The 26,104-nt window shown below is 40.2% G+C and overlaps 1 protein-coding gene and 1 non-coding gene across 2 annotated transcripts in view; one reads left to right on the top strand and one right to left on the bottom strand.

Moving 5' to 3' along the window:
- Positions 1-26,104, bottom strand: part of CDCA2 (cell division cycle associated 2) — a 65,261-nt gene that overhangs the window by 15,419 nt on the left and 23,738 nt on the right. The window contains 6 exon segments of the mRNA XM_023759103.1: positions 4,839-4,976; positions 5,935-6,017; positions 7,086-7,164; positions 13,315-13,559; positions 13,996-14,080; positions 16,240-16,436. Of these exon segments, the coding sequence (XP_023614871.1) occupies positions 4,839-4,976; positions 5,935-6,017; positions 7,086-7,164; positions 13,315-13,559; positions 13,996-14,080; positions 16,240-16,436 (827 nt within the window).
- On the top strand, positions 3,302-3,408 carry LOC111827301. The gene has a single exon (XR_002830797.1). It is a non-coding gene; the product is annotated as a U6 spliceosomal RNA (small nuclear RNA).

Raw genomic sequence — 26,104 nt, 5'->3', positions numbered from 1 at the left:
GGCGGGGAGTTGAGGGCAAGCAGGCCGGCGGAGAGGGCGGGCAGTAGGGGACGAGCAGGCTGGCAGGGGGGGGGCAGTAGAGGGTGAGCAGGCTGGAAGGGGGGACAGTTGGGGGTGATCAGGCCGGCAGGGGGGCAGTTGGGGGCGATCAGGCCAGCGGGGGGGGGCGGGACGACCGTTTGGAGCGAGCAGGCCGGCAGGGGGGGGCCAGTTGGGGGCGATCAGGCTGGCAAGGGGGGACAGTTGGGAGCAATCAGGCCAGCATGGGGGCAGTTGGGGGCAAGCAGGCCAGCAGGGGGGGCAGTAGGAGGCAAGCAGGCTGGCAGGCAAGTGAGAGGTTAGGAGCCAGCGGTCCTGGATTGCCAGAGGGATGTCTGACTGCCGGTTTAGACCCGATCCCCCAAGAGGTCCCAGATTGGAGAGGGTGCAGATGGGCTGAGGGACACCGCCCCCGCACGAATTTCGAGCACCAGGCCACTAGTAAGCTTATAAAATAAGTACAATACCTCCATTTAAAACCAATAGAAGAATCAAGAATCTTGCCCACAGTGCCAGTGCTAGGAAGCGGCAGGATTCAGAACCCAGGTTATCTGGCTCTAGTCTAGAACCTGCACTATTAACTACCACCCCATTAGTGTTAATACCCTCACCTCCATCCTTTCTACCTACTTCCACCTTCTGCTCTTACCTACACTTAGATCATCTTGTACACAATCAAGTTGTTAAAACTTTGCCCTTAGTTGAAAAGAAACTGTATCTGCATTATTACGACTGTATAAACATTTTCCACCGTTCTGCCAAGGACAGAGATCATATTCCTTTCCTCTGGTGCCCCCTGTAGATGATTTCAAGCACTATCAAATATACTTTTCCTCACACTTCCTTATTGATTGAAATCATATTTGCTCCAAAACTTTTGTACACAAACTTTTATTTGAAATGACATAAAACTACCTTTCTTTTTATCATATGGCACACTTTCCATTTTCTCAATCACAGGTCCTTTGTTTTCCCTCCAGAGACCTACTTCCTAAAGCACCTTTTTCTCTTGCACAAATTTGGACTGGCTGCTCTCCTGGGCTGGCTGAAAGGCTAAACCAGAGATTTTCCTTCCATGGCTCTCCTGTATTATTAGATCCACTGAGTCCTGAAGTCTCAAGCTCACTTCATTTTACTAAGTAGCACCTCCAGAAATACCCAAAGAAAAACTTCCAAAGTCCTTGAAATGTCAAATGTATTTTTTCTTTCACAATTAATTTGGCTGGGTTTAGAATATTGGGCTGAAACTAAGTTTATTTCCCAACTTTAAATGTCCTGTTGAATTATTTCTCAGAATTCAGAGTGCAGTGAAACTTGGTACCACTCTGATTATTGTTTCCTGGTAGGAAAAGTCCACTTTTCTCCTTATTTTTATTGTTCAATTTCACAATGATTTGTCGAAGTGCTGACCTTTTTTTTTCATTCCTTTCTTCAGTTCAAAGAAATACTCTTCTTTTATTTTGACAATTTCTTCCAGGCTACATTCTTGTTCTGAGATTCCCATGAAGTCTCCTAGACTGGTCTTCCATCTCATTACTAGTCTATCTCTCCTTTGCTCTACCTTCTGGGAGACTTTCCTTAATTTTATTCTCTACTCCAACTACTAAATTTTATATTTTTGCAAATACTTTTTCTCTGCTCCTTTTTCATAGCATCCCCCTTCATAGTTTTATACTTTCTTAAATTTGAGTATATACTTTCTTAAATGTGAGTATATTAGAACATTTACTTTTTAAATAATATTTCCTTCCATTCTCTGAATAGCATTTCTTTCTGGGGTCAGTTTTCAGTTTTTTAATATTGGTCTTTCATATTCTTGGTTCTATTTAGTTGTCTGATTCTTGCATAGGAGAAGACTGGAAACTGGTATGGGTTTCCTCTGCTTTCCAGCTCAGTCTCTTTCCTGCATGGTAATTCCACTAGGAACTCTGTGTGGGACAGGGAGAATGAGGAGTGTCAACTACAGGCTTTTCCAAATGTCAGAATGAAGGCTTTAACCTAGATAACATCTGTTCTGAGCTTCAGGGTGGGAGATGGGGGTGGGGTGCCAACTGGTGCAAATTGTTTCACATAAAGGACTTCAATTAATCTGTTTTTCACTACCACTTCTCACCATCCATTGTACCTGCCAATACTGGGCCCAGTCTCTTGGGATTCCCAGCGCCTCTCTAGCTCCTTCCTAGCACATTCTGGGCTGTAAATCTTTCCACCTTTTATCTGTCAACATGCTCCCATCTGCTTTGTCCTCCAGAAATTCACTGAAGGCTGTCATCTGTTGCTTAATACCCCTCCTCATTTCCTTCCTCTTTTCAGTGTTGTTCTGAACCTATCCCTCCTATTACATTATTTTTTGATGCAGTGGGGTCCTTGGAACAAAACTTAATGCTCAACCCTTCCTGAACTTTCTGGCTATTGATTTTATTAAAGAAATAGGTATACCTTCTTTGAAACAGTTTTTTTAAAGAGTATGAGGAATACTAATATCTAATGCAATAAGATGAATGCTATTTTTAAACTTTTGTGTATTGCCCTAGCCAGTGGTTGGCAAACTGCGGCTCGCGAGCCACATGCGGCTCTTTGGCCCCTTGAGTGTGGCTCTTCCACAAAATACCACGTGCGGGCGCGCACGTACAGTGCAATTGAAACTTCGTGGCCCTTGCGCAGAAGTCGGTTTTCGGCCTGGGCGAGTCTATTTTGAAGTAGTATTGTTGATATTTGGCTCTGTTGACTAATGAGTTTGCCGACCACTGCCCTAGCCAGTTTGGCTCAGTGGATAGAGCATAGGCCTGCGGAACACAAGGGTCCTAGGTTCGATTCTGGTCAAGGGCATGTACCTCAGTTACAGGCTCCTCCATGTCTTGGGCCCATGCAGGAGGCAACCAATCGATGTGTTTCTCTCACATTGATATTTTCCTTTGTCTTTCCCTCTCTCTCTAAAAATCAATGGAAAAATATCCTCAGGTGAGGATTAAAAAAAAAAAAGTATGTGTATTTTTTTTCAGCAAAGGGATCTTTCAAAGGAGTTCATGACCTAAAAAAGGGACTGAATCAGGAAAACATTCAGTTTCTTCTGGTTTTGCTGACTTGGGGGTGACTGTGCCATGTTTAAACCAAGAAAGGAGGAAGTTTTTGTTTTATGAAGCATAAAAGTTTACTGACTGTTTTAGGTAGGTGTGTGTTGAGGTGAAATTTGAAGAATTTATTAGTTTTGAAATGTTGATTTTTTTAGGTGTTTGCAGGATGGTTTAAGAAGAGATGTCCAGTGCTTGCGTCGGCAGCACATATACTACAATTGGAATGATACAGAGAAGATTAGCATGGCCCCTGCGCAAGGATGACATGCAAATTCGTGAAGCGTTCCAAAAAAAAAAAAGAAGAGATGTCCAGTAGGCAGTTGAACTTAATGTTTATAGATCAGAAAGATTTGGGAGTTATCAACCATCCATGCTGCATATGAAATCACCCAGAAAATACAAAATTTGGAAGGGCAAAGAGTAGAACTCCGGGGAACAGAAACATCTAAGGATAGGTGGAAGAAAATAAACCTTTAACATAGACTGTAAGAATGTTCTCAATGATGTTGAATGTTGCTGAGATGGTGAGAGCAAGACCTCAACGGATACTCTGGAAAAATACAGTGAAGTGGCGAAGTGGTGGAGAATGAGACCAAACGTCAGATACTATGTGGGGCTGGATTTGCAGAAGCATCTGTGTGTCTCTCCAGGAGCGATGTTAGGTGGGAGAGGGGATCCTGGCTAGATTAGTCCAGAGTGGACGTGGAATGAAAGGGATGCAGAGCTGAAGTTACTAACAAGAGTGGTTGAAAACAGCTCACATGGTTTAGAATAAATAAGGTAACATGGGAAATGAAGGGGCAGCTGAAAGGTTAAGAGTAAACAGAGGGGCCAGAAGATTATTAGTACCAGCAGAGGGATATGAATAAGGGAGTCTGAACGAGAATGGATATAAGGCTGGGATTGGAGAGTAAGACATATAAATGTCTATTATTAAAAGTGAGAGGAGCTTGGGTATTAACAAGCTTGAGGGTATGGCAGAGGAAGATCTAGATCAGTGAAGGGGAGTGGGACAAGTAACTGGGTTAAGGTGCTAGGATCGGTTATCCCGTGGTCGGCAAACTGCGGCTCGCGAGCCACATGCGGCTCTTTGGCCCCTTGAGTGTGGCTCTTCCTAAGCCTTAGTACTCTAATTAAGTTAATAACAATGTACCTACCTATATAGTTTTAAGTTTAAAAAATTTGGCTCTCAAAAGAAATTTCCATCGTTGTACTGTTGATATTTGGCTCTGTTGACTAATGAGTTTGCCGACCACTGGAAGAGGGTGAAGGCATCTGAGTCAGGATAGGCCTTGACACACTGACTCAGAGCTAGTTTCTAAACTCTTCCTTAAATGTGGGGAAGCGATCCAGCCACTGGCAGAAACAAGGTCAAACCAGTGCAGAGGATGCACTCATCCCTGTCCAGAACGTTAGAGGACTCCCCAAATAGGATCAGGTTAGATTAGATTCAGAGATAAGAACTGACTTAACATTTGAGTGCCAATGACTTACTGTGCTGGATTTACCCAACACAAAAAAGAAGGTTCAAAGAGGCCCTCGGGTAATAAAGAATTGAGTATATATAATCTCTTATGACCCTTACTATTCTACGATAAGATGATTTTAATACTCTTGGTCTGATGTTAACTAAAAAACCAAAAATTTTGTTTCCATATTTCCCCAACCACACAACAAAGAAATGCACCACTTCTACTCTGTAATAAATCTTGGACACACACTCACCGGCTTCTTTTTAGGACGTACTCTGTCTGTGCACTTGCTTTCTTGAGATTTCCTCCTCTTGCTTTTCTTTTCTTGGCAAGGCTGAGCTTCTGTATTAAGTAAGTTGCAAACACTATCTCCTGCAAAACTGATCAATTGCTATAAAGAAAATTTAAAGTAGGCATACCATACAATGGAAGAAGTTACATTTTAATGCATGTTCTCTCACATTTATTTTCTTTCCCATTCTCTTCTACTATTCTTATATTTTCCTCTAAATTCACAAATTCCATTAGATGTATTTTAACCAACTTAACCTCACCTGAGGGAAAAAGTAATTACTAATTTCTGATCTATCAAACATGGACCCAGAAGCATACGCACTTTGCCCAATTATTATAAGGAAGAAAAAAAACTTTAAGTATTAGTTAATTTAGTCATTCACCAAATATTTATTGAGCATCCAGAAGTTAGCACCTAACTGCTTGCAGTTGAGCTATATGAAAAAAAAAACAATGAACTATTAGATTATCTAAGTTTGAATTCTGGATATATCATCTAACAATATCAGCTAAAAACCCTATAACATATAACATAGTGCATATACTTATGCACTATGATGCTATGGACAAAAATCCAATTTTATGTAATTTAATAAAATACCAAAAGATATGCACTCAATGAAAATTAGGCTCATACTGAAAATAACTGAAACCCTGTGTTAAAAAACAACACAAAACAAAGTATAGTTTTTAAAAAAGATCATATTTATGCCATTTTCTGGCTCTGCTTATTATATGCTACTCTCCTCCACTTTGTACCTCAACAAAATCCATAAAACAACGTAGATTTCAAAAAAGCTTTTCAAAAAGATTATCTTCCACATTAACACAAACTGAAAGCTTCTTGTTTTACTGGATTTTTCTTCTAATAGAATTAATTAAAACCAAAACAGGAAATATCATTACCTGGGTGACATGCTAGGTAGGATAATGTATTAGCTCTTAATAATACCATTCAAGCCAAGATTTTACCCATCATCACTCACGAAAAAAGAAAAAATCTAATGCAAAATAAAAAAATAAAAAAATATATTGTACCAAATACAAACACTTACGCTTCTTCTGTTAGAGGTCCGTGTTCTCCTACCGTCTTTACAGGAAGGTATTTTCTCGTGGTTATTTGCAGATGTATCCGTGCCTGAAGAACAAAACACAAGCAAAATTAGGGTAGTTAACAAAACAGTTTAAGATCCACCATTTCTCAGATACTGCATATGCTTTTGAATACCCACCTTTGCTTTTACTATATTATCATATCTAAACATAATTATCATTAGGAATACATTTTGAGACTCAAAAATATTAAAACTTTAAGTTTACTGAATACTCAGAAACTTTTAACACTTTCCATGGAAAATGCGTGCTATCTTGTTCAGATAACAGATTAAATCATATTATAAATATTCATGTTTTCACTCATTCCATTTATTCCAAGCTACATTTTGTACAATGAAATTGTAATAAAGGGCATTAAGATGATAATAAAAATATCTTATTTTACAAAGTTCAGGAAAATTTTGATTACTTTTCATGATATAAATGAAAGGCAGTATGAAGAGCATATGCTTTTGAACCTGATAGACTAATGCTTCAAATTTTAGCTACTTTGACAATGCACGTGTTAGATTCTGTGCTAATGAGCTCTGTTCGTGTCCCATAGCAAACGAAAAGCCATTAAAGGATGAATAATGATTCCCATCCTAGGTGTTTTTTCCCATGACATGCTTGCCAGCCAAGTTCCGGTCTGTCAGGAAAGTGCAGCAATATTTGTTGCCTTATCACCTTGTCACAATCATAAAAAAGCCAGAGACCTTGGAAAGTACATGTGCCCAACACGTCACAATCATAAAAAAGCCAGAGACCTTGGAAAGTACATGTGCCCAACATGCCATGTTAATATTGATGAACAATTTTGGATATTTAGCTCCCATCAAAGGAAGTTAAATGAACAGCGCCGCTGGTGTAGTGGTATCATGCAAGATTCCCAAAGGAAGTTAAATGTGGATGATTATGAAGTGGGACTTGAAATCAAAATGGATGGGTAAGAGGCTTCTTATAAGCTTTTCTACACTATTTGTTTTTTTATGCCAAGTATGCATTGTTCTAATAAAAATGAAATTTTAAAAAGAAAATAAGGAAATTAAATTTCATATACACAGACATTGCAAATAACATTTATGAATATAAGATAAACAAATGTTACTACCTGAGAGAGTCTCAGAGATTGAAGACTTACTAAGAGGGCTCGAAACAGCAAATGATACCTGAAGAGGTTCTATGTTTTCCTAAACAAAGAAAAAAAAGTAGAAATTAGACATCCTTAAATTCAGTGGACATGTAAGCAATAGGCCCCCCAAATAATGAATTTATTTTTGTAGGTGAAATTATAGTCTGCATAAAGATGGGAAATCAATAAAAGGTTGAAAAAAAAGTCAAGGCAAAACAAAAGATACTGCATATAAAAATAAAATATATTTTATAATATTTACCAATTATCTTGAATGAAACCATGTTTACTAACTACAATCCACCAAAAAACAAAACAAAAACCCTTTAAGTGGAAGTGATCATAATGGTCCACTAATAAGTTACTTTTTGGTTTATTTAAAATCCTATGTCCTAATTCCTTTAAAATATATAATTGATCAATAAACACAACCTAACATTACAGTATTACTCAGGGGAACTTCAGGTAAAATGGCAATGTAATAGTCAAATCTTTTCTTTCCAATGTAACTGCCATTTTAATAGTAAATTTGATTTTTCAGATAAAATTTGTCAGGTTGAAAAAAATTTATTTTCACTAATTTGCTCAGAGGTCTTATCAGAAATGAACCCTGGATATTGTCAAATGGTTTTTCTACTGAGATGAACATAAGACTTTTCAGTCTTACTGTGTTAAAATGGTGAATTACACTGTTTTTAAAATATTAAACCATCTTCTATCGTAGGTTACATCTCATTTAATCATGTATTCTTTTTATATATTCTTACGTTTATGAAGATATCAGACTATATTTTTCTTATAATGTCTGATTATGGTATCTCATAATGCTGACATTAATGAATTGGGAAGTATTTCCACCTCCTGAAGGTGTTTGGAAGAGTATATGTAGAATTAGTACTATATTTTCATATATGTTTGATAAAATTCATTAGTAAAATCATCTGGACATACAGTTTTCTCTGTAAGGTTTAACTACAACTTAAATGTCTTTAGTTGATATAGTGTTTTTCAAGAAATGTGTCTAGTTTATCTAAGTTGTTGAATTTATTGGCATAAAGTTGTCCGGAATATCTGTTATTATCCTTTTAGTATGTTAGCATATATAGTTATAATACCTCTCACATTCCTTACACTGGTAACTTGAGTAGTCTCTCTTTTCCCTGAAGAGTCTGATTAGAAGTTTACTAACACTGTTTTTTTAAAGCAATATATTTTGATTGCTATAATTTTTCTCTATTGTTTGTATTTTCTATTCCACTAATTTCTGCATTTATCTTTATTACTTCCTTTCTTCTCATTTCGATTTTTCTTTTTCTAATTTCTTAAAAGAAGTTGAGATTAATGAGACATCTCTTATTTTGAAATACAGGTTTAATTTTTAAAAATTTCTTCTAAGCACTGCTTTGGCAGCATTCCACACATTTGTGCTGTCCTTTAAAAGTAGTTTATGATTTATAGTATGCATCTTTAACTTACACCACTGTGCATAGCCTAAGAACTCCTCCCAGTCTTTATGCCATGTTATTTTTATTGTATATTTTATTTACATAGGTTATAAAGCAAACAATAGACTATTGTTACTCTTAATCTGAATGATTACCTTTTAGAGATTAAGAAGAGGCAACAGTCAGTTGCCTACATATTTAGCATTCTCAGTGCCCTTCACTGCTTTGATAAGTGCAGATTTCCATCTGGAACCAGTTTCCTTTTGACTAAGTGACCTCCTTGAATATTTCTTACAATGCTAACCTGCTATAGTAATAAATTATTACAGCCTTCACATGTCTGAAAAAGCCTTTACTTTTTTTTGCTTTTTTAAAATTCTCACCCAAGGATGTTTTTCATTGATTTGAGAGAGGGATAAAGGGAAGAGAGAAAGAGAAAGATCAGTTGCCTCATGCTTGCACCCTAATGAAGGATCGAATACCCTAACTGGTTATGTGGCCTGACTGGGAATTGAACCCACAACCCTTTGGTGCACAGGATGATGCTCTAACCACTGAGAAACCAGCCAAAGGTAATTCACCTTTGTATTGATGAAAGATAAGTTTCACTGGATATAGATTCTAGGTGACAGGATTTTTTTTCCTCTTCTGAGTACACACGTCGCATTGTCTTCCATTTGTTCTTCTTTATGTCATGTGTCTGTTTTCCCAGACTATTTTTAGGCCATTTATCCTTGATCTTAAGCCATGGTGTACTTTACTTTATATTTCACATGCTGAAAATTCGTTGAACTTTATAGGTTTATCATTTTATCACATTGGGAAATTTTCCAGCCATTATCTTTCAAATATATTTTTCTGTTCCTGCTGATCTCTCCTTTGGGGTGTCTAATTGCACACATATTATGCCACCTAAAGGTTTCCCAGCTCGCAGATTGCCTGCTCCTTGTTCAGTCTTCTTTTTCTGTTTCATTGTGAATAATTTCTATGGCTATATCTTCAATTTCACTAATGTTTTCTCCTCATTATGGAGCATCTTTTCCTACATATCTATCAATTTGTAAATGAATGTCAGACACTTTGAATTTAATGTCATTTAATACTGCATAGCATTGTTACGTTTTTTTAAAATTTGTTAAAATTCTTTATTGTTTAAAGTATTACATATAGTATTACAGATGTCTCCTTTTTCCCTCATTGACCTCTCCCCGGCCACCCCCACCTCAAGCACATGCCCTCACCCACCTAGTGTCAGTGTCCATTGGTTATGCTTATATGCATGCATACAAGTCCTTTGGTTGATCTCTTACTCCCCTCACCTCTCCCTTGCCTTCCCTCTGAAGTTTGATGGTCTGTTCAATGCTTCTCTGTCTCTGGATCTATTTCTGTTCATCAGTTTATGTTGTTCATTATATTCCACAGATGAGTGAGATTATGTGATATTTCTCTGACTGATTTATTTTGCTTAACATAATGCTCACTATGTCCATCCATGCTGTTGCGAATGGTAAGAGTTACTTCTTTTCTACAGCAGCGTAGTACTCCATTGTGTAGATATACCAGTTTTCTAATCCACTCATCTACTGATGGGTACTTGGGCTGTTTAAAAGATTAGTGAAATTGAAGACATAGCCATAGAAATTACTCACAATGAAACAGAAAAAAAAGACTGAACAAGGAGCAGGCAATCTGTGAGCTGGGAAAACTTCAGGTGGCATAATATGTGTGCAATGAGACACCCCAAAGGAGAAGAGAGATCAGTAGGAACAGAAAAATCTTAGCTATTGTAAATTGTGCTGCTATGAACATAGGGGTGCATATGTCCCTTTTGATTGGTGTTTCTGATTTCTTGGGATATAGTCCTAGAAGTGGGATCACTGGGTCAAATGGGAGTTCCATTTTTAATTTTTTGAGGAAATTCCATACTGTTCTCCACAGTGGCCACACCAGTCTGCATTCCCACCAACAGTGCACGACGGTTCCTTTTCCTCCACATCCTCTTCAGCACTTGTCCTTTGTTGATGATAACCATTCTGACAGGTGTGAGATGGTTTCTCATTGTCATTTTGATTTGCATCTCTCAGATGATTAGTGACTTTGAGCATGTTTTCATCTCTTGGCGTTCTGTATGTACTCTTTCAAAAAGTGTCTATGTAAGTCCTTTGCCCAGTTTTCGATTCGATTGTTTATCTTCTGTTAAGACGTATGAGTTCCCTAAAATTTTGGAGATTAGAACCTTATCGGATATAACATTGGCAAATATGTTCTCCCATGCAGTGGGCTTTCTTGTTGTTTTATTGATGGTTTCTTTTGCTGTGCAGCTTTTTATTTTGATGTAGTCCCATTTATTTTCTCCTCAGTTTGTATTGTCCTAGGAGATATATCCATAAAGCTATTGCTACAACATATGTCTGATATTTTGCTGCCTATGGATTCTTCTAAGATTTTTAGGGTTTCCCGTCTTATCCATTTTGAGTTTATTTTTGTGTATGGATCTAAGTTGGTGGTCTAGTTCCATTTTTTTGCATGTTATTCTTGAGCTTTGTTATTCAATGCAGTTAAGTACTTGGATACATGTTGGATCTTTTCATGGCTTGCTTTTAAGTGTTGTCGGATTTTTAGTCTAACTCTGCTCCACTAATAACGTGCCACTCTCTGGAGTGGCCATTGCCCTCTTGAATTACAAGACGTTTCTACCCAGGTTGGTGGGAACACTGTTCCTGTTTCTGTGTCTGTGAGCTCCAGCCATTTGGGTAGTTCTTTCCTGGCCTCTAGCAGTTTTCTCACAGCATGTGTTGACCACCACTGAGCAGAAGACTCAAATGGGATCCTTTGCAGATCTCCAGAGCTCTCTATGCCGCTCTCTCGGCTCTGCTACTTTGCCCTGTGAACTCCAGCTTCCTTCACTTTCCCAGGCCCCAACTCCATCTTCTCAAGTCATGAGACAGCCAGGTCCCAGTGAGGCAAATCCACCCTATGATGCTGCTTAGAAATTCAGTCCAGGCAGGAGTTAGGCTTCTCATAAGCTCATCTCCTTTGTTACTCCCCTCTCAGAGATCACCATCCTGTGCTGCCTGATGTTAAATTTCTGAGAACCACTGTTCTGTGTATTGTCTCCAGTTTTTTAGTTGTTTCTCATGGAAGTTAAATTAGGTCCCTCTACTCCTAGGTGAAAGCAAAATATATCAAGGTATTAATAGCAGGAGAAAGAATGAATGATAGTCCCAATATAAAAATAGGTAAGGAGCCCTGGCTGGTGTGGCTCAGTTGGTTGGAGCATCACACCATGCACCAGAAGACTGCAGGTTGGATCCCTGGTCAGGCGTGAAAAGAAAGCAATGGATCAACGTATCTCTTACATCAATGTTTCTCTCTGTCTCTGTCCCTTCCTTCCTCTAAAAAAAAAAAAAAATCAATAAAGTTAAAATAAATTTTAAAAAATAAAAACATAAGTAAGGAAGATTGATAGGCAGTTCTCAGAGAAAAAAATTCAAAGGGCCTATACACATGTGAAAAATGTTACAATCTCACTAATAAACTAAAAATTTCAAGTCAACTTTTTCTCCTATTAAGCTGTTTTAAATAAGTATAATTAATATTCAGGACTTACAAAGGTATGTATTTATCTTGCAATGAATACAAATTTGTACATACTTTCTGATGGAAATTTATCAATATTCATCAAAAAGTTCATAAACATTCATGTTTTAAAAAATATATTTCTATTGGTTTCAGAGAGAAAGGGAGAGGGAGAGATAGAAACATCAATGAGAGATAATCATCGATTGGCTGCCTCCTGCACCTCCCACACTGGGGATCAAGCCTGCAACCCGGTCATGTGCCCTGATTGGGAATCAAACCATGAACTCCTGGTTCATAGGTTGACGCTCAACCACTGAGCCACGCCAGGTGTGCAAACATTCATTTTCTTTAGTCCAGTAATTCCACCTGTAAATATTCACCTTAGGAGAAGAATAGTTTATCTTTACAATATACCAATTCTAAGTCTGTTGCTCTTTCACATTTTAACACCTCTGAAATCTGAGTATAATAGTCCCCCTTGTCCACAGAGGGATAGGTTCAAAGACCCCCACTGGATGCCTGAAACCACAGGGTAATACTGAACACTATATATACTATGTTAAAGTTTAATTTATAAATTAGGCATAGTGAGAGATTAACAATAATAACTAATAATATGACAGCTATAATACACTGCAATAAAAGTTATATAAATGTGGTCTCTCTCAAAATATCTTACTGTACTGTACTCACCCCTCTCTCTTCCCGTAATGATGAGAGATGATGCAATGCCTATGTGATGAGATGAAATGAGGTACTCAGAATGGCATGCAATTTAAACTTATGAATTGTTGAAATCTGGAATTTTCCATTTAACATTTCAGACTGTAGTTGCCCATGGGTAACTGAAACCACAGTTTGGGGGTAGGGGACCACTGCACATCATACAGATGATGGTGTGTCACAGTTTAACTTTCAGCATTTTTTCTTAATGACACATAAAATATCATACAATCCATAGCACTTAGGTTCTATTAAATATGCAATGTACAACGAGTCACAGAAGTACTGCCTTTAATAGGAGAAATCTGGTAATAACCTACCTAGAAAAATATATTAATTTATACTATGACACATCATTTAGTCCATTTCATGATTTCAAAGCATAATTACTGCTCATGCAAAATAGGTGAGGCCTGATGAAAATATAAACAACTTTGTTCCACATTTTTCACACTTACAAGATTTTCCCCCTTGTCATCAAAATTTGGTTGAGGCAACTGCGAGGGAACTGATGATTGCTCAAGTGGCAAGGGACTGACAGTACTTAAATCCTTTTTACGAACAGGTGTTTCGCCTTTACGCAATGGAGTATTTGCTGGCAAAGATTCGTCAAATACTTCAGGGCTTAGGTCCTCTCCAAAAGTAACTCTCTTCCTCTTCCTCATATTTATAGAGGCTGGTACCTTATAGTTTTCTTGACCTTCTATAAATAATAAATAGAAATGTATTAAAAAAGTAAGCTTATTTTCTTATCTAAAAGGTGTATCCTATAATCTTAGATTCTGTTATTCTTTGTATAACAATTTGTAGAGAAAAATTTCAAAATGAAAAAGATAAGCAGTATTTCTAATTAAATTACAGAAATAGATTTTAAAGTAAATTTTGCATGAATATCTTAGAACTTTACAAAATTGGAATATCAAGTTTCACCATCAAGCAAAAATGGATCGATGAAATGGATGGATCAATTTTAGACCCTCCAAAGAGATTCCATCTCTCCCAACTGTCCTTCAGTTCCATATCATTTCAGAAGCATCAAGGCGCATTAGCAGGTCCTTCATAATACCATACCTTCTATCAGATTTTTTATAACAAGACAATGATATCCTTGGGCTTCAAAATAAACATAAATTTCTTACCTGCTTTTTGTTCTTTGCAACAGTTTGCAAGAGTTGAGATTAAGTTTGGATGAGTCCCATTATCACAGAGGTTGTCACAGTGTTCCTAAACAAAATGAACATCAGTGAGTTTTACATACACACAGTCATTCAAAATAGCAACTGAATTTTTTGCTGCCAGGAGTAGAAACTATAGTATTGCAGACCACCTTTACTTTCATAATTGTTTTGGCTAAACTATCATAATATTAGCCACAAAGAAAAAATAGGTTGCCTAGATATAACTTTAGTAAATAGTATTTTAGGCCAAAATCAAAGAATGGAAATCTGTAACTTGGGCTAAATTCATTCCTTCATTTTTGATCTGGCAAGCGAAGTTAAGCAAACTGTGAGTGACCAGATTTGACAGTGTATCAGATGAGGCAGACTTAATGGCCTGAGGTATAAGAATTGCACTAAAACAGGAAAAGAAGGAATGGTAAGTGATATACTAGGGTATTCTGTCTTTTAAACATGGGAACCACACCTTCTGTAAGTGTATAAATCTCCTATCTGCATTAGTATCTTCTTGAGTTAGAAATAAAGAAAGAGGACATATTTGTCCCAATGTGCTTTTCCAAAGGAAGATTATAGAGCAGGCAAGTGGGTGAGGACGGGACAGTATGAACGCTAAAGAACAAGACGGGACAAGTCTAAGCACAGGGAGGGCCCTGGAGCAGAGCAGGAGAGCCAGAGCTGGGGGCTGGGTAATCGTCATCCAAATCACCATCTGCTTGTCCAGTCTCACCCAAACCCGACCAGCCCTTGTTCTCTGCAACTAGTCTTTTTCTCCAGCACACCCGTTCCAACAGCAGCACCACCTCTAAAAAACGATCCTGCCCCAAACAAGCCTCCTTGACCATGTCTCCTAAGTCATTTCATTTTCCAACCAGGAAAATGCCCAGATCAATATTTGTGAATTAAGGGAACTCATAAAACAAAGTTCATGTTAACTTTTAGACTTACTTTTAATTAAAACCATAAAAGTTAGCAAAAAACTTCAACTGTAGAAACCTCCCAATTTTGGGCAGCTTGATGTTTGCTATGTAACACTGTTAACCAATAAAAGTTATACAAATAATTAAGATAGTAAGTCTCTTTGAAGATAAAACAAAATATGAATGAGCAGTGCTATTACAGAGACCTAAATCAGCTCTTAACCAGGAAAATTGTTAAAACATTTTAAATGATCATTGAACATCTATCCATGTAGATAGAAGGTAATCTAGTTCATTTTAGCTGTAGAAACAGTTTGTAGACATAACTGTATGTTAAAATGCCTACAGGTTGGAAAAACAACACAAAACTGTACCTCTCATTTGCCAGGCATTGGTGCTAATTTTACATTATTATCCCACTTAATGCTCAGTTTACCCTGTAAGGTAGTTTCTAATATTATCCTTTTTATAGATAAAACACCTGAGTACAAAAAGGCTAAGTAATTTACCCAGCTCTGAAACCCCCGAGTCTGGATTTGACATGAGACACTTTGACTCCAGACCAGGGGTGGGCAAACTTTTTGACTCGAGGGCCACAATGGGTTCTTAAACTGGACCGGAGGGCCGGAACAAAAGCATGGATGGAGTGTTTGTGTGAACTAATATAAATTCAAAGTAAATATCATTACATAAAAGGGTACGGTCTTTTTTTTTTTGGCTGGATCCGGCCCGCGGGCCGTAGTTTGCCCACGGCTGCTCCAGACCAATCCTCTCATCCTCTCACAGCACGGACAGTCCATCATGGATGCCAACATCACGTTCGTCTGGGTTCATTTAACCTCAAGCCTCAGGTTATGTAAAATGGGGCTGAGGACTGAGGTTACATGTACATGCCAGAAGTCTAGAAAGTACTCAATAAATGCCAGCTAGTTCCCTTCAACCTATTCTTTTCTCACGCATACTGGGCTGAGAAAGGTGCATGCCTGTAAAAGAGGTATCTCTAAGACCAAATAGTTTGGATGGAAATAATAAACTCCCACATTAACTATGAAACTCTTATAAAATACAGTCTACCCATATTAAATTCTATATGCTATATTCCATATGAGTCCTTTTAAGAACAAAAACAAATAAACTGCCCAGTGCTATAAGTGATTAAAAGGAGGGGGGTAAACAGGGCAAGACCTTTCCCTTTCAACCAGTATAACAGTTAGCATTTCAGAGGTATTGCTTTGACCTAAATGACTTTTCATTCCATTTGCTTTAGGAAATGCAGCTCTACACTCACCTGCAGGCTTTCTACACACAGCTTCACAGAAGGTTTCTTCAGCACAGAACGGAGTGCAGAGGTCTCGGAGGGCGGGATGTCCCTCTTGCACAGTGGAGTAACCAGTGGCCCCACTTCGGGAGCTGTGCCTGTTAATTTGTCAAGTGAAACAGCATCACCTGATCCTTTGTCCTCTATTCGGTCAGCAACCTTGATTCCTTCAAAGTAAACAGGTAAGCATGAGAGGTGGAAGATACCTGGATCCTTTTTGTTCTACACCAAAAATATGCATTTTGCATGCTATGAAAAAAATTTAACTCCAATAGATCCTGCTTAGGGATTAATATCTGGGATATCATTTGAAAACAGAAAAAGAAGACAGAGAAGTGGCACTAGTCACAGCTTTTAATTCCAATCTAACTATTGAGGGTAAAGGTAATAAGGAGTTTTGGCTCCCATGGAAATCTAAGCAGGTATTCACGAACCAGCTATTAACTGTTAGTGCCTCTACTCGTGACACCTATGTCCTGTACCATAAAACTAACCTGAGCTAAACCATGAATAATAGACAATTTTACTGTTGGAGCCAGAGGCATTTCAGCATGTAAGTCTGGTAGAAGGGAGAGGACAGAATGCTGAGGAGAAAGATTATAAAGTAAAAACAACTAACATACTATATGTGCCCTCAAACAAAGCAAAGCTTCCCACTGCAAATTCTTTCTCACAAGAAAGCACTGCCTAATGATCAACATTTAACAAATATGTATTATGCATTTCTGATAGGACAGACACTCTAGAGGCAGTGAAGAACAAAACATACAATGCCCCCATACCTTCAAAGGTCAAACGGACAAAAATAAAATATAGTAACAGAGGGGTGGAAGGAAGCAGGTAGCCATGCCTATAAAGTGTAACATGAGGAATCCCTGTGATTAATCTGTTCTATATACTGACTGTAGTATGGTCATGAGTCTACACATGATAAAATTACATGTAACTGAATATACATACAAAGGAATGCATGTAAAACTGGTGAAATCTGGGGGGAAAAAATCAGTGAATTGTATCAGTGTCAATTTCTTGTTTGTGCCATTGCATCACAGCTATGTAGATGTGCTTCTCGGGGCGGGGGTGGGGGGGGGGGTGGTAAGGGAAAGGTATACTGTATATCTTTAGATTATTTCTTGTAAGTGCATGTGAATCTATAGTTACCTCGAAAAAAAAAGTTAAAGAGTATATATAATAAGTAGTAACACATGCATTAAGGAAAATAATGTTGAGATATGGGATAGGGTGTGATAAAGTGGGAGGAGGGTGTTGCTGTTTTGGGGTGTTCAGGGACAGCTTCCTGGGCAGGCATGTGAATAAAGTGAAAGTGAGCCCTGCATAGACCTAGGGAGAAGCATTACATGCTCAAAGCCAAGTGCAAAGACCTGAGATAGGAATGTATTTGGCACATTACAGGGAGGGGCAAGCCCAGTATGACTGGAACAGAGTGAACAAGAAGAGCTAAGAAATAAGCTCAGAGTGAAGCTAAGGACTAGGTCAGGTAAGTTCTAAGAGAAAGGATATTAGAAACTATTCTAAGTATGTTGGGAAGCCAATTAAAGATTTTAAGAAATGGGAATGACTTAGTGTGGCTTGCATTTTAAAAGGAGCACCCTGGCTACTGTGTAGAAGACTCTAAGAAAAGGATGGGACGATGATAGAAACAGGGAAATTAAGATTTCCAGGCAAGAGGAGATGGTAGCTTGATATGAAATGATAGCAGTTAGGAGGTGAGAAGCGGCTAGACATTACAAATATGTTGAAGGCCAAACAACATTTGTTAGCAGGGCTGGAAGTTGAACTTGAAAAAGGGAAATGTCAAAGTTTTTGGCACAAGCAATTGGGTGAATGGTAGTATCGTTTACTGAGATGAAGAAAATAGAGATGAGCAGGCTGGAGGAAGAAAAAACAATCAAGACCTATTTAAGTACATTAAGTCTGAGATGTTTATTAGACATCCATGTGGAGATCAGGTAAGGCAGTTGGGCACTTAACTTTAGTGTTCTGGGAAGAGGCCAAGGACAGATAGTTAAATTTTGAAGGAGCACCCTAAATGCATTTAATGTTATGAGAATGTCTGCAATCACCTAAGGAGTGAGTTTAGAGAGAAAAAAATCCAAGCACTGGCATTTAAATGAAAGAGGAGAAACAAGAAAAATACATAAAGAAATGATCCATGAAATAGTGGAAAATACGAGAGGATGATGTCTTAATGCCCAATGAAGGAACCACTTCTCACGGGAGGGCAGGCCAGCTCTGCCTGTAATGCCTGTGAGACCTCAAGGAGGAGTATATTGAGAATGACATCTGGGATAGCAAAGAGAAGGCTATTGGTTACAAAGGCCTGTTTGGAGCTGGATCAAGAAAGAATGGGATGAGGAGCTTTGGGTTGGTGAACAGTGGAGACTGAGAAAGAGTGGAGCACTTGGAGAGGTCACAGAAGCTCCGAGCCCTTCTCCATATGCTGTTCCTGACTTATATCCTTTTATAATAACCTGGTGATCTAAAACCAAATTTTTATGAAATAAAGAAAATGGAATTAAACTGGGGGGGGAAAACCCAATTAGTCATGAGTGGAAAAAACATCATTGTCACAGGAGCAAAAGGAAGGGAATGTTAACCACAGATGCACTGTTGAAGGCTCCAGAGGCACTGTGCTAGAGGCTGACCGGTAGGAAGACAGGCATATTCTTCCGATAGAGCTTATACAGCAACATGAATAAGGAGATTCCTAAACTTAAATGGTTTGGATATTTCTTGTGTCGACAATATCAAGAAGTTAAATGTCTCAGTGGGCAAATACTGATTCACTACATTTTAAAAAATCTATCATTTTATCTTTATCTGTGGATACTACATAGACCATTAATTCAAATACTAGAGGCCCAGTGCACAAAATTCATGCAGTGGTAGGGTCCCTAGCAGCTGCCAGCCAGGTACCCTCCTTTCCCCCGGCCACCTGCCACCACTGGGGCCTCCCTCCCTTCCCCCAGCCAGCCCCACCCCCTGGTCAAACTCCCGGATGAACTCCCAGTCAAGGGGATAATTTGCATACTATGCTTTTATTATATAGGATTGCTTCACCCATGGACTGGTGAGCATCACTGGTTTCTGAATAAACAATTCTACATGAAGATATTATTATTTAGGACTAAGTAAATCATTGGCTCTGAACACTTAACTGGAAGTGCTAAAACACCATATCATTGTAATGGGTCTTACCAAAGCCAGTGGCCAGAGGGTAAAAATAGATTAAGGGTCAAAGCACATCAAAAAGAAAGGAATTTATGAGCTACCCAGCTCTTCCACTCAAGAGCTAGATTGTGGAACTGACACTTGTTCATATAGTTCTGATTTGCTCAAATGGATGAATCCCGAGGTCTCACAACTTTATCATTCTTTCTATTTTTACATGGCTTCCTGGCTTTTATGTTGCCAATATATGTGACTCTGAATGATGTCTTCAGATGTATTAGAAGCTGACATCACCTAACCAATGCTGCAACCAAATGAATGGTTTTACCCCCAAAATACTGTAAGGTGCATCTGTCTCGTCACCCCTCATTTTCCTTTGTTATAACTTCTTGCTGCACTACAGTCACAATGTAGAATTGCCTCCTGTCTACAGAAAGCAGTGAGGCTGCTTTCATTTGCTTTGTACTTTATAAAAACCTCCCTCTGCCTTAGATTCTGGCATTTGGTTGAATGTAGTCAGAAGATAATCTGCACAGTGGTCCTTCATCTATCCACACCAAAGATCGAGGCATTCTTGGTCAAGGAGCTGATTACGGAACCAAAAAGCCACTTCATTTTTTTTTTAAACAAAATTTTTATTGATTGATTTTTTAGAGAGAGAGAAACATTAATTTGTTGTTCCACTTATGTATGCATTCATTGGGTGTTTCTTGTATGTACCCTGACCCGTCAAACCCACTACCTTGACGTACTGGGACCACACTCTAACCAACTGAGCTATCTGCTGGCCAGGGTCTTTTTTTCTAGCCCCAGTGTACTTTGTGCAAATCAAACTGGTAGACCACTGGTCAACCTTTTATGGAAAATGGCCTGTGATTTAACTTGCACAGATATATCTGTGAGGAACAGAGTAGGCAGGCTGGACTTCTGGCTAGAGGGGTAAAAAGGACAAGGTAAAAAGGGCAAGGGAGATAATGGAGGTATCTTGAGGGCTCTCTCCTCTTCAAGCTCTCCCTGAACTAAGTATATTTTAACTCACTTTACAAGATCTCTTTACTCTTCCTAAAGCTGTATTGTCTGAAGTATAATAACCTCTTGGGTGCCACCAAATAACCATTTAAAACACTGCCATCAGCAGTAAGCTCTTTTAATCGAGGCCCCACATCTGTGGTTGATTTCTTCCTCTGTCTTGTACAATATTTCTGTTTAGGGCCTAGTGAGGTGTTAAAATGGGATATGTTGGCTCCTGTTGTACAGGGAGATATTTGGTATAATGACGGTTTTTAATGACCACCCACACCTCTTACATTTTATCCTAAGACAAAGTCCTATGAGAGTAAAGCAAGAATACTGGTATGAAATGCTGAAGGCAACAGCATCTTATTTCACCAAGTTAACAAGCACATATAACCCAGCTCTATGTCTCACCCATCCATCATATGATTAAAATTAAGAAGTGAGAGCAGATGTGTGCTATAAAAAATGCTAAAGAAAGTTCTTTTTCAGGCTGAAGGGAAATAGTATCAGAAGGAAACTTAGAAGTTCAGGAAGGAATGAAGAGTACCAGAAATTGTGTCCGGGTGGCTAACTATAAAAGACAATTCCCCCCCCCCCCCCAAATACACGATTGCTTGAAGGAAAAAAAATATCTTGTGGGGTTTAAAATGAATAGAAACGTAATACAAATGACATCAATAGTGTAAAGAACCATAAAAAAACATGAGCAGGTACACAGAAAATAGATCTATGCAGTTTGCAAAATTTCTATATTTTACATCAAATTGTATATTAACTCCAAGGATGTTGTGGAAAGTTAAGGATGTATGTCGCAATCCCTAGAGTAAAGTTTTAAAAAAGATGCAATAAAGTATAGTTTAAAAGGTAACAAGAGGAGATTTCAACATGATGGCCGGCATGACCTAAGTGAGAGAGAGTGTGAGTGAGTGAGGGTGTGTGCGCCGGTGTGTGCTCGCGTGCGTGGGTGGGTGGGTGAGCGCGCAGGGAGTCTCAAGGACGGGCTGTTTGGGCTCTCCCTTCAAGGAGCCCCTGCTACCATCACAGCCACTCCCAGACGCGACTTCGGCGTGGAGACCATGCCACCTTGAAGGGTTTCCAAGGTTCTCCTTGAAAGGCGGCTGCGGGGAGCGGCACCAGCTAGGCGCCCAGTCTGGCCCCCACCCAGGCGGAACCCACGTATCCCACCCCAGACACTACCCAGACTAAGCAGACAGCGGCGAGGCCCAGCGCACCTTCAGAGGAAACCTACAGCACCCCCTGCACTACCACTACAAGGAGCCTCTGATATTGCCACAGCCACTCCCTGGGCACAGCTCCAGCTTGGAGAGAGCTCCATCTTGAAGGGTTTCCAAAGTCCCCCTTGTGAGGCTGCGGGAAGCGGCACTGGCTAGGCGCCAAGGATCACCACCACCCATACTCACAGCGTCCTGGGCCCGAATGCACGTGCACCCTGCCCGGGACCCAGGTGAGGTCACAACCCAGACTCTGCGCGCATACAGTGGACACCGGTAGGACCCCTGGGCCTGCAATGGAAACTGGTGGACATCAGCGCTCCTGGCATACAACCAGCCAGACCTCGAGCACCTGACAGCTACCCAATCTGGACTCTATGCCACTACTGTGCGACTGCCACTGACCCCGCAGGACTTTCGCCCCTGCTGTGTATTCACCCACCGCCACCTCTACTGTGCTGACATCACCACCCAAGAGTCCAGCTGCTCGGCTCCACCATCAGGGCTAGGGGACAGAACTGTGCTGAAGGCTGGGAGGTAGGTGAAGCCGCCCCTGACTTGGACCTATTAGAACTGAGGACCTAAGGCAGTGGTTCTCAACCTTCTGGCCCTTTAAATACAGTTCCTCATGTTGTGACCCAACCATAAAATTATTTTCGTTGCTACTTCATAACTGCAATGTTGCTACTGTTATGAATCGTAATGTAAATATCTGATATGCAGGACGGTCTTAGGTGACCCCTGTGAAAGGGTTGTTCGACCGCCAAAGGGGTCACGACCCACAGGTTGAGAACCGCTGAGTCCTAAGGAGACTGAAGAGGCTGCAGATCTGTAGGTGAGAGGGGAGTGCTGGGACTGAGAGGAGGCCCCGAGGGCACTGGCTGTGGAGACTGCGGAGTGGGTGCAGCAGTGGAAGCCTGGGGCTGAAGTCCCTGGATAGAGTAGTGCTAGCACCCCACCATAGTGCAGCCTGGGAAGCTCCTCCTCATCCGTGACCCGAGAAGGGCCATGACCTGAGAAGGGCCATGCAGTAGAGCTTAGGGCCAGCCTACACTGGAGGGGTCTGAAGGACACACCCAACACTGAATCTAGGAGAGCTGTCTATTTCTTGGAGGAATTTGTGCTGGTGAGCAGAAAGGGGGCTGGACAGTAGGTCCAGGAAGGAGATCAGCCCTGTCCACCTGGAACACAGAGGAGGTGCCCTTTCCCAGCAAAACAGCTGCTTCTGATCCAACCTGCAGTGACCTGAGACAAGGGGCAGGAAATGTGTTCCCATCCAGGTGGCAGAGAGGAGGTGCCAGCAAACCAGGAAGAGCTGATCAGGCATTAGGAGAGGAAGGGCTCAGCCACCCCTCCTACAAGCTACTGGCACTACCCCCAACACAAGATGATCAAACCATCCCAGCCAAGATCAGGATACTCCCACAGAGCCCAGCTGTGTGGGGAAAGGGTGAACAGCTCAGAACAGGGACAATCAAGGCATAAAACTCGAGGCAGACCAGCCTCTGAGCTAAGGAGTTCCCGCCCGCTGGACTACTAGTGGCTTCAACCTATCGGACAGGTTGCCCAGGGCCAGAAAGGGACAGTGAATCACATTGGGCTGCACCAGAGAACTCCCAGGAGGTCCAGGATAGACACACCAAGGGACCAGATTCAACATCAGAGCAAAATCCAGCAAGCTCCACAAATAGTGGACCTAAAGATTTTTGAGTGTATGTGGCTTTGTTTTTTGGTGTGTGTGTATGCGTATGTGTGCACGAGTGGCTTTTTGTGCTTTTCTTTTTCCCTTTTATCTTTCTTCTTTTTTTCTTGCATATCTCTAATTTCTCTTTCCTTTGATTCTGTTCTCCTTTTGTCTCTTCTTGTTATTAATTTTTCTCATTTTGTTTTATCCTTTTTTTCCATTTTACTTTTCCTATCTATACCTTAATATATCCATTATTACTACATTTTAAATTCATTATTATTTCATTTCTTTTCTGTTTCCTTTTCTTTTTGCCTCCTATACTAGTTCTTTTAGCTTCCTCCTTGCTCCCATATAGCCATTTTTTTTTATCTTCTTCTTTCTCCCTTTTTCTTTATATCCCCTCTAAGCCTTTGGCCACATGTCTTTTAGTATTCTTTTTATTTTTTCTTTGCTTTCTCTTATTTTTCCTTCTTAGTCTTTCCTGTTAATTGCTGCTTTGCATACCTTAATTTTCATGGTGTTTTTGGTTTGGTCCTGTTGTGTCTTGTTCTGTTCTGTCAGCAGGTATAACTGCTGGCACGACAAGGTTGGGGTTGAGCCTGTCAGCAAGTCGGAGGGGAGATCCCTCCAATGAATGGGACATCAACAGATAAGTCCCAATTATAACAGGAGAGCCCAAAATAATGCACACAAAGGGGCATTCCTAGAGCATCCATCTCAGGACAACAAAGAGACTGCACCACTGGACCCCTCAAAACACCTTCTACATAAGGCCATCCTACAATGACTGGGACACATAACAGTTCTACCTAATACATAGAAATGAATACAAAGAGACAGATAAAATGGGAAGGCAAAGAAACAACCCCCAATTGAAGAAAAAGAAGGAATCTCCAGAAAAAGAACTAAAACAAATTTAGGCAAGCAAACAGACATAGAGTTCAAAATAATGGTTATAAAGATGCTTAAGGAGCTTAGTGCAAATTACAAGGAACTCGGTGGGAACTATAGCAGCATGAAAGAGGAAATCCTATATAATAAAGACATAATATGCAAATTGACCATCACTCCCTCGCACGAGATGGCCGCCCCTGTGTGGTCACAAGATGACAGCCCCCATGTGGTCACAAGATGGCCACCACAACATGGCCGGCAGGGGAGGGCAGTTGCGGGCGACCAGGCCTGCAGGGGAGGGCAGTTGGGAGTGACCAGGTCTGCAGGGGAGGGCAGTTGTGGGTGACCAGGCCCGCAGGGGAGGGCAGTTGGGGATAACCAGGCCTGCAGGGGAGGGCAGTTAGGGGCGACCGGGCTGGCAGGGGAGGGCAGTTGGAGGCGATCGGGCCAGCAGGGGAGGGCAGTTGGGGGCAATCAGACCAGCAGGGTAGCAGTAAGGCGTCGATCAGGCTGGCAGGGGAGTGGTTCGGGGGTGATCAGACTGGGAAGCAGAAGTGATTAGGGGCATTCAGGCAGGCAGGCGAGCAGTTGGGAGCCAGCAGTCCCAGATTGTGAGAGGGAGTCCGACTGCCGGTTTAGGCCCGATTCCACAGGGGTCCCAGATTGGAGAGGATGCAGGCTGGGCTGAGGGACACACATCCCCCTCCAGTGCACAAATTTCGTGCACCGGGCCTCTAGTAGAAACTATAAACCAGAACCAGACAGAAATGGAGAATAACATATCTGACATCATGGATATACTGAAAGGAATTAAAAGTAGATTGGATGAAGCCAAAGATCCAATCAGTAATTTGGAAGACAAGGTAGAAATAAATACCAAATTAGAGGAATATCTATTACAGGAATACCAGAAGGGGGAGAAGATGAGCAAAGAACAGAGAACCTGTTTCAATAAATAATGACAGAAAACTTCCCCAACCTGGTAAAGGGAAAAGTTCAGGAGGCACAGAGTCCCAATCAAGATGAAGCCAAAGAGACCCACACCTAGACACATTGTAATTAAAATGGCAAATGTTAAAGACAAAGAAAGAATCTTATAGACAGCAAGAGAGAGACAGAAAATTACCTACAAAGGAGTTCCCATTAGAATGTCAACTTACTTCTCAATAGAAGGGGGTGGCATGAAGTATTCAAAGTAATGAAAAGCAAGGGCCTAAATCCAAGAATACTGTATCCAGCAAAATTGAAGGTGAAATAAAAAGCTTTTGAAACAAAAAATTGGCTTAAGAAGTACTTTACCACCAAACCAGCAATGCAAGAAACATTAAAAAAAAAGGACTGCTTTAAGAAGAAAAGGAGAGAGAGAAGGGATCTAGGCATAAAGAAAATAAAAATGGCAATAAATACCTATCAACAATAACCTTAAATGTAAGTGAATTAAATGCTCCAGTCAAAAGACATAGGCTGACTGAACAGATAAGAAAAAAACATGACCCACATATATGCTGCCTACAAGAGACCCACCTCAGAACAAAAGATACAGACTAAGAGTGAAGGGATGGACAAAAATATTCCATGCAAATGGCAAAGGAAAAAAAGCTGAAGTACTCATATCAGACAAAATAGACTTCAAAACAAAGGCCATAACTACATAACACCAAAGGAAATGATTCACCAAGAAAATATAACCCTTGTAAACACAAACATACCCAATATAGGAGCACCAAAATATATTTTAAAAAAAAACAACCTCTTGATGGACTTTAAGGGAGAGATGGACAGCAATGCAGTGATAGTAGGGGACTTTAACACC

This window comes from Myotis lucifugus, unplaced genomic scaffold (genome assembly GCF_000147115.1).
Source record: "Myotis lucifugus unplaced genomic scaffold, Myoluc2.0 scaffold_148, whole genome shotgun sequence".
NCBI classification, from domain to species: Eukaryota; Metazoa; Chordata; class Mammalia; order Chiroptera; family Vespertilionidae; genus Myotis; species Myotis lucifugus.
Note: the sequence above shows the minus strand (reverse complement) of the source record. Positions and strands in the feature narration are given on the sequence as shown.